The sequence below is a fragment of the Falco naumanni genome, chromosome 3 (genome assembly GCF_017639655.2).
Source record: "Falco naumanni isolate bFalNau1 chromosome 3, bFalNau1.pat, whole genome shotgun sequence".
Classification (NCBI taxonomy): domain Eukaryota; kingdom Metazoa; phylum Chordata; class Aves; order Falconiformes; family Falconidae; genus Falco; species Falco naumanni.
In genome coordinates, this window is record NC_054056.1 from 79,276,070 (window position 1) to 79,291,686 (window position 15,617).

A 15,617-nucleotide genomic window follows, 5' to 3' on the forward strand; every position below is an offset into this window, starting at 1 on the left:
GGTTTTCACTTACTCCATCACAACTGATCCTATCAGTCTTCCTCCTCCACCTCCCTCCCACCACTGTCTACAAGTTACCTAGTACTCTGCTCCTCTTCACCACCAAGTGACTATGTGACCTGAGGTGTTCTGCATTCTCCCCTGACTCCAGAAGAAAGTAACTGGGATTTCCTCTCCAGAAAAATCTTGCCTGGAGCTTCTACTTTATTTCCTGTGCTGTTTGATAGAGAAACAGAAATAATGAGCAAAATTATTTTCATAAACCTACTTGCACTAAGAGTCTACATGGGAACAAAAACTTGTCAGCTCTAGGTCTAAATGATTTGTGTGTATGCTTAGCTCCTTTTGTTTTGTTGGCTAATTTCCATGGTGTCCCATAAAAAACCTGCTAAATCTCAGATCACTGGGGAAGAGCTTTCTGATAAGTTTTGTTAAGATAAACCTCCAAAAGCCAACCAGCCAAACCAAACAAACTCCTCCTCCTCTGACTTTTGGTATTTCTCATTTCGGATGCAATCATATTTTCAGGCTGTGGGTTAGAAAATTATAAAAACAGCCTTAAAAATACCTCCTGTTTTTTGAGGACATCACAGTGGATTGAATCTCTAGTACTAAAATTGCTTCTTTTAGTTTTAATGTTGGCTATCACTGAGTGAAAAGTTTTGGATTCTTTTTCTATAGATTTGTCTTCATCCTAAACCAAATTATATTCAAGTATTAATCATGGTTTCTTTCACAGTTCAGTAGGAATCTAAATGTGTGTTTAACACCTTTCATTGCCTCCCTTCTGAAGCTAAGCCTAACAGACCATTTTCATGTAACTTGTTTGCCCATAAGTAGAATTAATAGACTTAAACCATTTCAGCGTTGGTCATATACCCTCAGTACTGAGCTGAGGTTGTTCAGATAAATTTGGTTTTAAATCTACACAAATTTCTATGGGAGAGTTAAGCAAGGCCAAAATTACTCGCTGCCTCTATAATACAAAACTTCTCTTTTTACAGTACTACTGTAATGGAATGGTGATATTTATCAGAAGGAATCTTGATGTTACGGAACAATAAAACTGTTGGCATTTTCTAGTGTCTTAGAAATTAGGATTAAAATTTTCTCTGTGAAGAAATAATAGTAACTATTGCAACTATCATGATTGTGAATGTTACATGGTTCAGAGTGCTAAGTAGTAAAAGACATTATTACTGTCCTGTTCAAGGAGAGCACACACTCCATCTTACCTTCTGTCATCACAGTGTCTCAGAAGTTTTCTGCTAATTTTAAATATTCTTGGCTTTCCCTTTCCATCCATGGCATCTCAGCTTTTGTCAGAGATTTCCAACCGGCTTCTGTGTGATCTTCTTAACCAAAGACATGGGTTTACATGTAAAACTATCTTCTTAGGCTGTTTATTCACCATAAGTCTTTACATCTTTCTATTCTCTTGTAGTTTTTTTTTTTTTCTTTAATTTGATTCTTCTTCCACCACCTCCAAACTGGTATCACTAGTACTTGTTCCTGGGAAGGACTCTGGAGAATCATGATCCACTTCATCATAATTATGATTTGCCTGTGGTGTAATGGATACCTGAAAGCCTATGATCCTGTGGCTTCTCTGGCATGAATAGCATGAAGGAGAAACAGGAGAATGGAACTGAATAATTGCTTCTCTAGCATTAGTTTCCAAGGCGTGTCTGGACAGGTGTATGTCATTTAGTGTTGAAAAGATTCAGGGCAGAAATGTGCTCCTCAGGCAGATTTGGGAGACTGCTGTGATTCAGACAGGCTTAGGCCTATGTAAATTAAGACTTGAGAGACAACCAGCGGCTGGACCTAACTGAGATCAGATGAGCACAAAGCAGGGTTAAAAATGCTTTAGCAGCTAATTTTCCCCTTCATATTGACATTTCTTGTTTTCTCCTTTCCAATCCTACCATCATGCATTGCGTTCACAAATGGTCTGGATACGTAGAAGAACTGCAAGTATTGCCCTGAGCTATTTTGGGCTGAAAATCTAACACATGGTACAGAGATTTATCACCCTGTTTTCCCTCTTATTTGCCTGATTCAGAAAAAAGAAGAAAAAAAAAAGAGGTCCCCTAATTTGACTGCTGTGTTCAACTTGTCGTCATAAGCCCAACTAAGTCTTGGGATTTTAGAAGAATCTTCATGTTTGTTTATAAGCAAAAGGCAGTATTTTCATAATTGAGGAAAGCAGATATATTTGTCTCTTCTAGCAGATGCTAGAGGAAGTAGTTAAAGGAGAGCACAGATACAATTTTGTTCACTGTGGGGAAAAAAACCTGTTGTAATTAAAACCTCCAATTGTTATAGACATACTTAACCATTATTGATGAATACTAAAGTAAGGATGAATGCTTTCAGTAAGTGCATTCCTTATTGAAAACTGACTCATTTTTATTTTCATAAAAATATCAAAGTCTATTGTAATTTTTTACTCATTGTTCTGTTGCGTTGTAAAACGTATTGCATTAGACTGATTAGTGCTCTAAAGTAGAAAGAAGGCATGGGAGCCCCACAAAAATGAGACACTTTAAGCCCTAGATCTTAGGATTCTTGTAATTTACTTTAAGTATGAAGAAATTATTAAACTCAGAATGCCTTGAGGATGATCATTCTAGTCTGTCAGTTTTCTTTTTATTAGTATTGGAATTGGGAGAAGAATTTTTTTAATAAATCTATGTAGGTTTGCACAGATTAGAAAAAAAACAAACCAGAAAAAAACAACCAAACTTTTCTTGACAGTAAATGTAAAGCATATGTGGAGATTGCTTTGTCTCATTTCATTTGTCCTACTATATCATTACTGTAACTATAGAAAACTTTTATTTCTGTAAAAGGCAGCCTTAGAAGGCTAATCAAGTTGATAGAATTGAAGAGTTCTCTGAAATAGTATACCGATCCTAGGAGGATTTATCTGGAGCTAAGTAACTAAAGAAAAGATGAAAGTTATTTCTTGGAGTGACTGGGCCTACTAAATTGTTAAACTGATAAAGGTGAAAATAAGTTGTTGGCACAGGCAGATCTTTAAAGGAGTGCTTGATTTTGGAGCAGGAGAGAGCAGTAGTCAGGGCAGGAATTCAACGGTCACTGAACAGAGAAAGAATAATGTAGGTACAGGGTTGTGGATGTATGTGAGAGATGTAACGTGAGAATCAGAAAGCACAAGAGGAAAATCTGAGGGGTGACTTGTGTAGGAACCAGGAAAATCACAAGAGGGATGGAAGGAAAAATAAAATCAAAACTGGCCAGCATAACAACAGAAAGTTTAAAGAGAACAAAGAGAAGGAGAAATTTCTGTAGCTGTTTTTTCCCAAAGGAAGAAAAGGTAAGATTTTTGGTCAAAAGAAGAGATGTTTTAGAGCAAGTCAGTTTTCTATTCAGCTAGTTGCATAACTGCATAAGGAAGTGCAGCTGTTTTGCTCGGACAAAAATTTAAAGTTTAAACAGGAAATACTATGGAATTGAGAAAGTTCACATCTATTTTAATTTAAATTAGGAGCCTTTCAGTCATTAAAGTTTTAAAAAAAAGTATTTCAATTTAAATCATAAAACATGCAGTGCAAATCTCAGTCTTATTTAAAAAATATTTTCAGATGTAAGAAACAAAATAAAACTAAAATCTAGCATTTACTGGCAAAGATCAGAATATTAGAATAACATGATTTTAAAGAAAAGTACAAAAGAATGTTTAAGAATAAAAGAAGTTAAAGGCATCTTGCATTACAAATTATTTAGTCTAAAGAGAAACTGCTAGGTAGTTATTCCTTGCCATATGCCATGTAGCAAGAAGGGGTGAAAACTTCTGTAGCATTTGGAATTTTTTGAAAACCAAATGGTTGACATCCAGGGTTCACTTCTAACCCCAGATAAATCTATACTTACATAAATAAACTAAAAATACTCTTTTGCCTATGGGTATGTTTTGAAACGGAGAAGACTTAAAGCAATGATAAAGGAGAGTTGCAATGTCCTGTAATTTTATCAGAATCAGGAAATCATTGTTTATAGATATGTCAAATGCTTTTGAATTCAGAGATACAACAAACTAATATAAAAAAAGCTGCAAGTAATAGCCTCAGTGTATCTAAATTCTTCAGATAAATGCTGTATTTCCCTATATTGTATTTTTAGTTACTATGCTATGTTCAGACTCCAAGAAGCCAAGTTACTAATCTCTGTAAGTTTTTTTCAAAAGACAGAAGGCTAAGGCAAAGACCTACCACCAGGCAATTTTCAAGAATAACTGGTAATTTTGAGTATTTTAATGCTTGTATTTGAGGTTTCGTGGGCATGCATTTCAGAAGTGTAGGCACTGCCAGTTCTTTTTGCAATGTGTGTACAGCTTGAATGAAGAACAGACTTGAAAGGTTTTCTTTTTTCAGCATAGTCACCTTTGGGGAAGATTGTGGCTTTTCATGGATGTGTGCAAGTACACACAGAATCCAGATGGTGCTCTTGGTACAGTCAGCTCCAATGTCAGTTCTGTCATCCGAGTTATATTCAAATTTCAAACATATTAGGTTAGTTTAAGTAGGGGCCAACATGTTCCCAAATTGTCATATTGTCCATATACCCCATAGCAGTTCTGCTGGTCCACTCAGCAGGGCTTGGAATAGGACTGCACAGAAAATTGTGTAAAAAGTCTGGAAAGATGCAATAGGCAGTTACTGTAGGACAGCTGATGTGCTGGAAGTTTGGCATGCTCTAAGGTTAGGGGAACTTTTTTAATTTGCCTTTTCCTTGCAGTGGTGGTTAACATTTTTATTTGCGTTCTGCTATGTGGTAGAGAGGAAGAATCACTTCCTTAAGCCTGCAAATTTTGAGGAGTTCCCCCCCTCAAAAAAAAAAAAGGGGGGGGAGGGCAGGAAAAAAGTGTAAAGAGATAAAACCCCAAGGTTTTGGTAGTGTAAATTAATACTTTTTTTTTAATCTGTACTTTTTTACTTCATAGACTGTTAAGTGAAAAGAAATGCTTGAAGGAAAATAAAATCCTGAAGGCTGAGAATAAAATGAAATGCTTTTGTATTTTTCCTGGATGCTTTGGTGTACATTAAAATGAAGATAGTTTTAAATTTTGAAGTATGGAACGAGAGAGGAAGAAGAAAAAAGAAAGAATTGGGTAGCCTAGTAATCAATGAAAACTGGTCTTTTTCAGTTTTAAGACTGGAATTCTTCATATTTGGACTTGCACTGGCCAGCTGCTACGCATGTGCTCTGAGAAAGCATCTGCCTCTTCATGTGTTTTTCTCAGTGTTGGTGCTTTTGATTATTATCAATTTTATTAAGTCATTTGTAAAATTAAGTGAAATTAAGACTCATTACTGTTTTGTAGGCATAAATCAGGATTGCCTACACAAGAAAGTGGAGTTAAGCTGGTATAAAATGAGAAACCATAGATGCATTATTTGTTGGTGAAAACATTTTGAACCGTGACCTCAATATATTTTCTTTTTTCTTTAAGAGGTGAAGGCACGAATACTCTTGGCACTTCTTGAGTATACAGGTAATTTTGCTTGTTTTGGGGGTGGGGGATGTGAATGTAGATGGTTTGAGATAATTTTTTTTTTTGCTTTTGGACAGAATACTGTGTTTAGAGAAAGGAGAAAAATCTCGGTTATGATAACCTGATAATCAACAATGTTACCGCTGTGTTTACGATGAGGATTCCTGAAGACCACAGCAATTCCAAAGACATTTCTAACAAACATTGCACATTCTATTTTTTTTTTTTTTTTAAACGCAAAATGCCTTCTCTGGTCATTTACTTTGGATCTAGGCAAATGAAGTAACTTCTAAATCACTGAATTTGTGCACAGTACTTCTGTTGTCTTTTTTTCTTTTGGACTTTTTGCTATCTTTTTTATTTTCTCTTTGTTCCCATCTATTTCCAGACTTACGTTACTATTCTAATGCATACATTTCCTTTTATCGTTTTTTTACAGAATATCTTTTTGTAAGTACCTCCTTTTTTGGAAGGGGTCTGATTATTCTATCTATTATTCTGCCATCACCCCATACAGCATACAATTTCAAATACATAAAATAGGCATTGTGTCTGCAAAATATCCATAAATCAGTATTTAGAAAATAATACTTGGCAGAATGGCAGAAGATTCTCTATAGTGTGTAGGTGCGTAAGTGCTCAAGTTAAGCTGTCACCTTTGACTGTAAAAGCTGATTATTTTAACCATCTTGCAACACTATATGAATGCATTATTGTTTCATGGTTTTGTTATGACACAGAACAGCAGTTTTGTAAAGGAAAATATAACATTTCTTTGTTGACAGATTTGCTCCAAATATTACAAAAGCATTTAGTAATTCCTCAGGTGTTTTAAAATAAGAAGTGACCTGAGAAAATACCCCAAACTTTATTTCTTTAAAGCAGTTTTCCCTATTTACATGGTTTCATAAGTTCATAAATTCTATAGTTTATTTTTTATAACAATCTTTTTGTAAAAAAAGCCCAAAGTGCTCTTGGATGCAGTATCAGATGTTCAAGTAGTATTAAATGAGATTTGGAAATGAGTTGTTGGAGACACAAGGGGGCTGCTTGAGAAGCAGGCGATACTGAGGAAGGCACTGAAAGTCAGCTGCTGTTAGGCAAACAGAGATAAAATTGAGCAAAGAGAGGAGAGAGAATGTGTGTTGGGCTCAAATCCCTGAGTGCTGCTGTGACATTGGAAAGTTTCTGACCATGGAGAAGCCAGTGGAATTTTTTTAAGCTGGAGATGGACGGAGTTTTTAAAGATGAAAATTCTGTCTGTACTGGATTCTGCCTAACTTGAGAGATCAGAGAGAGAGAGAGAGGTTAATTTTAATAATAATTAAAAAAACAATGAGTCATAGTGCAAAAGCACTAGTAATTAGACAGTTTATAGAAAATATACCTGAAGTTCTAAGAGGCTGGCAAATGGAATCAAAATGATAGTAAAAGAGTGGGCAGTATTATCAACAGTCAAGGAAAAGATTGAAGAACTCAGAAGGGAAACAGGCAGAATGGAGTTACTTTGAGAAATACTTGGAGTCCAAGAAAAGCATATTTTTATGGCCAGTATTAATTTTGTGAATACAGAATTATTTCTGCAGACTTATCCAGTCATCTAAAATTTTGCCAGCTTCACAGAGAAAGTGGAAAAGGAGCTAAGCCTCTTAAAGGCAAAGGAATCTGAAAGCGAGGACAAAGATTTTAGGCTTTGGAAAGACTTTGCTATCACCTATCTTCTCCTCTTGTTCTGAGAAAGATTAAGTCTACCTGTACCATTTGTGATTGATGTTTGCCTAAAAGCTCATAGTGATAAAAATACTTGAAGACCTTCAGAAAAGAGAAGGAGAAAACCCTGAATATTTATTACCACAATTTTGTGCTTTATTGAGAACATGTTTCCCTTTCTAACTCTCTTGACCTTTAGCTAATCTAATGTCTGTGACATCTAGAATAAATTGGTAGGTTAGCTAGTCCCTAATTTAAATCATCTGCTAATAGTTCCATAGACTTCTACATAGGGACCTGTCCTGGACTCTCCTGATGCCAGAAATCTCTGCTGCTTACTGGATATGTGGTGCTGATCTGTGCTTATTTTATAGATTACATATTCATATATATATTGTATTTGGTTAGATTGTGTTCTGATAGCAACACTCCTATACTCCCTGCCTGCGCTTTACAGCAGTCAGTCTTCATCTGCCCTACCCAGCTGGTAGCTGTGGAGTTGACCAGATGATGCAGTGATACTAAGAGCTTCTGACCCTCCTTGCTTTCCTGTGGAAAGGGAATGTTTTTGTGCCCAGCTGGTTCTCACATTGCAGCAAAGAGATCTGACTCACATCCATCACCTTGTAACATCGAAAGTACATAGAATTGATGGCATGGATATTAAAATCTACAAGATAAACATACATTGTTTATGAAGATCTACTTTAAATTCCAGATTTTAAAATACATTTCTATATAATTTTAGAATTATAAAATAATCTTTTTATGTGGTAAGTGGCAGGTTTGGTTATGGAGTGCTATTTACTGGGAGTGACATAAGGCTGTAAACTTGTAATTTACTTTAAATTAAAATGACTTGGTTTTTAGACAAAGAGGAAAATTCTGGTTTGGTTCCTTTGCTGCTAATTAATCTCCTGCTCCATTTTTTCTTTTCCTCTTTTGGATTTTACCCATCCACAGATAGTGAGATACAACTGAGGCGCGACATGGTCTTCTGTCAGAGCCTAGTGGCCACAGTCTGTGCTTTTTCAGAGCAACTAATGGTGGCCTTAAATCAGATGTTTGACAACAACAAAGAGTATGAAATGGAGACAGTGGAGGCCAGCAGAAGGTGGTTGGAACAGATAGCCAGTGCAGGTCTTCTCCTTCATTTCCAGTCCCTGCTCTCACCTAACCTGGTAAGACTTCTCATGTGGCATGCTTGGTTACAGCCTGTGTTTATTCCCTGAACCAGGGGTGCTGTTGAAGTGTCTCAGTTAAAAATTATTTTTGGTGTCCTTTGGGCTTAGGTTGTTACTTAATTAGCTGCTATTTGGAAAATTCACTATTTAGATAATTACAGATATGGGAAAAGTTTGTTTGTGATATGGGAAATATGTTTTCCACAAAGACAGTATTATGTTTGTTTTGAGTCAGCAGATAGTTTTACCCCTGACTCCCCACTGCTCTTGTAGCTGTTCCCTGGGAGTCAATGTAGCATTAAGTGATAATCAGAACTTCAGTTTGCAATATGCAGTAATGCAAGATAAATAAAATACCTAGTCTGGATAACTGTATGATACACCTCCCACCCCCTACCAAAGCAATAAGTCTGTAGTAGCTGAAGGACTAGACATGCTAGTCTGTTTTGCTCCTGTCAGGGCAAATCCTCATAGCCTGTCAGGGTAGCTGGAAATCTGCTGTTTCTTCACAAGGCATGGCAAAGAGCATTAATTAAACATAAATTAAACAATTAGAAGGGACATGGCTTTGCAGTCCCCTAATCACCAGTTATCCAAAGTGCTCCTTCAGCTATTTAAGCTGCTTCTCACTAGAATTAGAATTAGACTAGTTCTTGCTAACCTGAAGAACTGTGACACAGTCTGCATGGTCTGAATTGTGGCAGTCTTCTCAACCTCTGGAACGGCTCACTGAAAATAACTGATTTGGTACATCCGACTATATAAAAGTCCATGCAAATAACAGATGATGTTCCTCGTATCAAAGGTCTTCTTTATCAAAGATCTTATTTCCTTGCCTTGTCTATCTCGCCAGCAAATTGCTGGCAAGCTAACCTGATAAACTTTAGAAGCAGAAGAGATCAATAAAAGTAAAGGTATTTCTAAATCACAATCATAGTGTTAGTCTATGGTATTGTTGGAGAGCATTTACTTGAGCTATTGTGAGCAACTACCTCATAGGTAGCTGAGGTACCTGCATGGGTTTGCGTGGGACAGGGCATGTCAGGACAAGGTGTGTGGCTTAAAAAAGGGTAAAGTCAGTGCCTGGGAGAAACAGGACTCTATATCTGCATGAGGAGTATGTGAAGAAAGCATGGTCAGGGGAGCTCAGGCTTATGTCTTGAGTCTTGCATGCTTTTTAGCACCATGCAGCACCAACATGTCCTGGTGCTGGAGTCCTTAAAGTTCATTAGGTGCCTGTCGGTGTTTTTCCATGTATTTGGTTGTCATATTCTCACAAAATAACTGTTGTCTTTACAGCACTGAATACTTCTGTTTTTACATTCAAGATTGTAGAGATTTCCTTTGTAGTGAAAATGTGTGCTACTTGGCTATTTTCATGTAATCAGATACCAGCAGTACACATTGTCATATAGAAAATGAAACTGTTCAGTCTCTTCTAACTGTTCTTAACCAAGGGGAAAGTATTTAAAGACAACTTTTTCAATACCTTCTCAGCACTGTTTTGCTTACAAATGATCCGTGTTATTTTAAATAAGGGTATTTGAAGGAAATTACACTCATTATGGCCAGAGTTCAGTAAAGAATGAGCAGTTGTGCAAAGATTTCCCATGTCACTGAATGGTTTTCAGACTGTTCTGCTGATAAACTGCTCTGTCCATAGGGACTTCATAAATGGAACCAGGAGACAAAATACTTCTAGCAGTTTTGCTTTTTCATAAATTCAAGGGGGAATGCTATTTCACTGTGTAGACCAGGGAAAGTCATAGTTTTGGTTGGGTTTTTTTTTGCTTTTTTTTTTTTTTTTTTTTGCTTTCTATAATTCAGTAAGCTATAGCTTATTCTTATTTTATAGGCAGCTAGTTTTATTATTCTTTGCCTTCGTACTTTTTCAGTTCTTAGAAGAAAAATACATGCCTCGGATTTCCATTTGGCTCTTGCTTAAGGTGCTAGGGGAGAGCTGTATAAAGAATAGAATTACTTTAAGTGATTATTGATGTCTGCTATAATTGCTCTGCATATTTAACTCAAGGTAACCATAGTTGTAGGTTATGATTTTCCTTTTTAAAGGTTCAGTGAAGTGTCCTGAGAAGTTAGTAGTCTACTTCCTGAAGCTTTTTTTATAAATTAGTCTGGATCTGTTTGGGTATCTCTTCAGCTCAGGAGTACACAGAGTGACGCATAGGTGCAAATCAGAATACTGGCATATCTATTTGTACCTAGAGTTTTGTAGGTGAAGGTGCAAATCGCTCTGAGCTACTGGTTCAATTATTGGTGCTTAGAGTGGACATGATGAACTTTCATCTATTGTTTATAAATGAAAGGCTAAAGTTACAGTGTTTTTTAAAGAAAGTTGCTAAAAGAAAAGAGTTTTGGTTTTCACATTTCCACTGTTAATTTACAAGCTAGACCTGGTGTCAGGACAAGCTGTTGAAGTCTGGTATCTTTACATAAAGAATAATTACAGTATTATTTGATTAAAATCTATAAGAAGTAATGGTAGCTATAAATTACCTATTAATTTACTCTGTGAAACTTAACATTCAGTTTAATAATCTTGGACTAGTAATAAACGGGAAAGTGCTGATAGATAATGTAAATATCTTTGTTTCTAGGAGTTAATTAGGTTATACACTCCATCAGTGAAATATTGTGCAACAATCTGTAGTTACTTTTATGTCCTGCTCTCATATTATTTCTGGTAGGAAAAACATCTGGCTGAAATGACCATTTCACTTTTTCTTTTGCCTTTTTTAGGCCGATGAGCAAGCCATGTTAGAAGATACATTGGTTGCACTGTTTGACTTGGAAAAAGTTACTTTTTACTTCAGACAGTCAGAGCCAGAACCACTAGTTGCAAGTAAGTAATTATAATTAGTATCTGGCTTTTACTGTTCTTTCTGTATTTGTAATGTTTTTTTTTTCCCCTAGAACATTACCTCCCGCAGGGAATATTATATAACTTGGATTATGGAGAATTGGTAGATCTGGTAGCTCTCCTAATATTCCTAGACATCCTGAAATACAGCTATCAGTGACAATGCAGAATCATTATTTGGCAGTGTCAGTAACCTTGGGGCAAAACTGTTTGCGTAACCGAATTTTCCACTTGGAGTATGTGACTGCATCAGGAAAGTCCCTGTAAGATCTAGTTGTTATTGAAGTCACATGTAAAACAAGTTTGAAGGTCTTAATAGAGGAATGCAACAGAGATGAGATGGAGAAGCATCAAAAACATTTCATTTTGTCATCTGAAGGACAAAGTAGTTCTTGAAACCATTCCTTGAAAGGAGATGGCAAACACAGCTTTAAATTGTGCAAGAAACTTCCTCTGAGACCTGCTGGTGCAGACAGTCAGGGTCCTGAACCCTTCCTCCCAATACTGCTCAACTCACAGGAAGGGACTGTCTTCACAGTCTGCTGTTTGCACCCTTCACTCATTTTCAGCCACTCCTTTATTAATATATTTTCAGCCAGTAGAGATTTTCCTGCAGTGAACTTTGTTTAGTGAGCAAAAAGCCCTCATTTTTTCCTGTCTCATAACTCCCCTGGGAAGGGAGGAAAGCATGTCTGCTTCACATCAAGCCTTTCTAAAACAATTCCCTTGCTGGATCAAGACCACACATGAGAGAACTTCTGCAATAACCAAAACCAGAAGACACAAGGCTCCTCCACAAAGCTGCCTGCACTCTGAAGAATTCAGTAGTGCAGGACTGGTACTTAGGTAGGAATCAACCTATATAAGAAAAAGAATATTATATTTCTGTATAATTTAAGAAAAAACCCTGTTCGGAGTATCTGTTTTAAAAAGAAGCCCTGCCAAACCAAGTACCAACATGGAACTGGAGTTACAGGAGGGTGGGCTGATGGGAAGGTTAACCCTGTGCCTGTGTCATGAGCATTCACATTGCTATATCTTCCAGCTGAGGTGTCAGTGCTAAACCACAGATAAACAGAAAGTCTGTGTGTTCTAGGATAGTAATAAACTCTGCATTTCCTTTTGGTTTAAGTGTTGCCACCTGTGTGCCTGACTGTGGTTACAGAAGACAAGGAACTGGCAAATTTGGGTTTTCCATTTAAGATTCTGCACAATCGATAAAAGAAAAAAGTTCTTCTTACTACAAAAAATAGTGAAAAATATTCCTTTGGGATCTCTTCCATATAGGTACAAAGTAATTTATACACACAGTGTAAAAACTGCATAATAATGTGATTATTAATGCAAATCACTGAATTTTATTGATACTGCTTTCAACTTGGAGACTTATGCATGGAAATGATACTTAAACAGGAAATACATATAAAGCTTAAATTGAATTAACTGACTTCCTCTGAGAGATTTAGCTAAATGGACAATTTTTGTCAGCTTTTCCTAATGGTCATTAAACGTTAATCATCTGGCATAATACACACAGTGTACGTTGGGGAGTCACTGTAACTGCAAAGTGATACTGCTAGTTGCCCCGAACTCTACACCATTTGATGCATTATGACATTTAGTTTGTTAAAGTGTAATCAAATGTGCTCTTAGAGTTTTATTATATTCTACCATAATACATTTGTTTTCTCAGTTGAGTCCTGATTTTTAATAATAATTTAATGAATATGCTGGTAGCTACTGTATATTTACTTGTGTTCTATCCCACACAAATCTGAGGAGAATCTGACTCTATATATCACACTGATCTTATGCATCATGCTCCTGAGGAAGGCATGTGAAATATGGCTAAAGGTATCCTTCCAATGATTTCAAACTATGCGCTGTATGTGGATGTTTCTTCAGATTTACAGGGAATATAAGTTGGATGTTGCCAACTACGTGATTTGCTTAGTATTGTTGCTGTCACTGATGGGCTGACGAAGATGACAGTCACTACTTTTCTGTTTGTCTGCTTCTTGATAATGGATAGGCCAAAAGTGACCACAGCAACACTGAATATAATGCAAAGTGTGGCACATACTAGTTTTGTGTCTGCAGTGATTTTTATCTAACCACATGAATTTTGGGTGCAACGGTTTCTGGAAAAGGATGTGTCATTGCTTTTAATGAAATAGTAACACTGACTGTATTCTTAGATATACCGATCACATATCAAGCAGAAGGAAGCCGGCAAACCCTGAAGGTTTACTTCTACCTTGACAGTTACCATTTTGAACAGCTTCCTCAAAGGCTGAAGAATGGAGGGGGATTTAAAATCCACCCGGTACTTTTTTCACAAGGTAACTTGCATTTTAATTCCCTGCACCCCCCCCTCAATTCTTTCACATAATACTTTCACATAATAACTCTCTTTAAAACTCTACTTACTTACCCTGATTTAAATCCTTTATAACTATAAGGGTAGAATGCATATATTTAAATATGTTGTTTATTGTAGGCATTTATTGATATCTTTGAATTAAAATGTGAATTTAAGAAATGCTGAGATTTGTGATAAAAAAATAGAGGCATGGGTATACATTTCTGAGTTTATACCTGTTATATGGTTCCAACATCAAAGAATGAATCCTCTTTCATCCATATTGTTTTGTTCTTTGTAGACATTAGTGAAAAACAGTGACACCACGAAACTTGCTTTTAAAACTGTTTTTCTTTCCAAATGCTATCTTTTCCTTTTACTTCAGATTTAAGGACTGAATTGTTATCATCTGAGAATTCTGTCTCTTTAAAATGTTATGAAGATTTAAATAATGTTTTCAGGCTTTTGTAGTTATGACACTGCAAATGTTACTGAAGTGATGAATGGTGGTGCATCAGCTCAGGCTGTTCGAAAATTGCAGGCAGCCTGCATTAGCTGCAGTGTCATTACAGTCATCAGGAGCGTGGAGTTTGATTCACTGAAATGGTGAATGCGAGGTACTGATTGCCTTGAGCCTCATTTGATTTCAGAGGGAGCTGAAGGTATTCTGGATCATGCGAAAGGCTTTGAGGGTCTGTGTGGAATAGGCAGAAGTCAGGCATACAAATGAAGGTTTTGAGGAGGTCACTGCTAGAGGAGGAGGATGTAAAAGGAAATAGCAAACAGTAAGATAACATGAAGAAAAAGCCAAACTTACTGTAAACTTAAAACACACATTTTTTTGAAAAATAAGATCCCTGAAGTCTGACTTTTAAACAAACTAATAAAGACAGACTTCAGTGGATTTCATTTGAACAGATTCATTTTAGTCACAGGGGAAAATGAGAACACTGAGCAGGAAATGCTTTCAGTAGAGCAGAAAAAAATATATATAAAAGAGAACAGAAAATACCTTGGTTCAGAGGATATCCTGGAAATAGTAAATTTTTTTAGATTTGGAGGGGCAATTCAGTGTGCTATAGAACTTACTTTGCAGAATTCTTTCCCTTTCTGTTTCCAGAAGCCTGAAGTGTTTTAGTTTTAGGATAAGCATCTTTGTAGTCAGCTGAAGGAAAAGGGCAAAGATATTTTAATAATTTTCAGTAATACAAAAGATTTCTTCTTTCTTTATCATACCAAATTTCTTTAATTTTCAAGAATCCCCCTCCACAATAGTCCATTAGGCTCCAAGACAAAGAATCCCTGGATAAGAAGTTAAATCCAAGTGTTTAAATCATTATTTTGAGGGTTTTTTTCTTCATTCATGAATTAGTTGGGATTTTAGTTTTTACTTCTTTCCTGTGAGGTTTGGCTGAGTTGCCATCAAAGTAACTCAGTAGATCTCCAACTTTAATTGAAATTTATTAGCTACAAATGTAGAAATCGTCTGTAAGTTCCTCTGTGAAGTGAATTCTTGCTTCCCAAGCTTAACAGAACTAAGCTGTTTCCTGCCTGAAATACAATAGATTATGATGTTTTCAAATGGAACATTTGCAAAATCATGGGTTTGGAATATTTTACCCAAGGCATAAGTCAGTACACGTCTATCTCTGTGTTGCTCCATTCTGTGTTGCGTAACTCCATGCCTAAAATTACGAGTCTATATATTTGCAGGATTGGCACTGTAGACATTTTTAAAAGTTTTTAAATGTTTACCCAGGCTATATTATTTATCCCTCCCCATATAAAACAGTTTTGTGCAACCATACACTTAAGTGTATACATTCAAATGGATCCTGATTTGCAGGACTGGAGTCTGAGAATATTGAGGTATTGCTCTTGGCACTCAGATTTCTCTATTTTCTGCATTAGAATTGAGATCTCAGTAATAAATAAGCTTAATTTAAAGACATTTTATTTAAA

The 15,617-nt window shown here is 36.2% G+C and overlaps 1 protein-coding gene across 2 annotated transcripts in view; it reads left to right on the forward strand.

Moving 5' to 3' along the window:
• PREX2 (phosphatidylinositol-3,4,5-trisphosphate dependent Rac exchange factor 2) overlaps positions 1–15,617 on the forward strand; it is a 181,113-nt gene that overhangs the window by 120,694 nt on the left and 44,802 nt on the right. For both annotated transcript variants that reach the window (XM_040587069.1, XM_040587070.1), the window contains 4 exons: positions 5,480–5,521; positions 8,195–8,412; positions 11,173–11,275; positions 13,492–13,635. In XM_040587069.1, the coding sequence (XP_040443003.1) occupies positions 5,480–5,521; positions 8,195–8,412; positions 11,173–11,275; positions 13,492–13,635 (507 nt within the window). The remainder of the gene's footprint in view (positions 1–5,479; positions 5,522–8,194; positions 8,413–11,172; positions 11,276–13,491; positions 13,636–15,617) is intronic.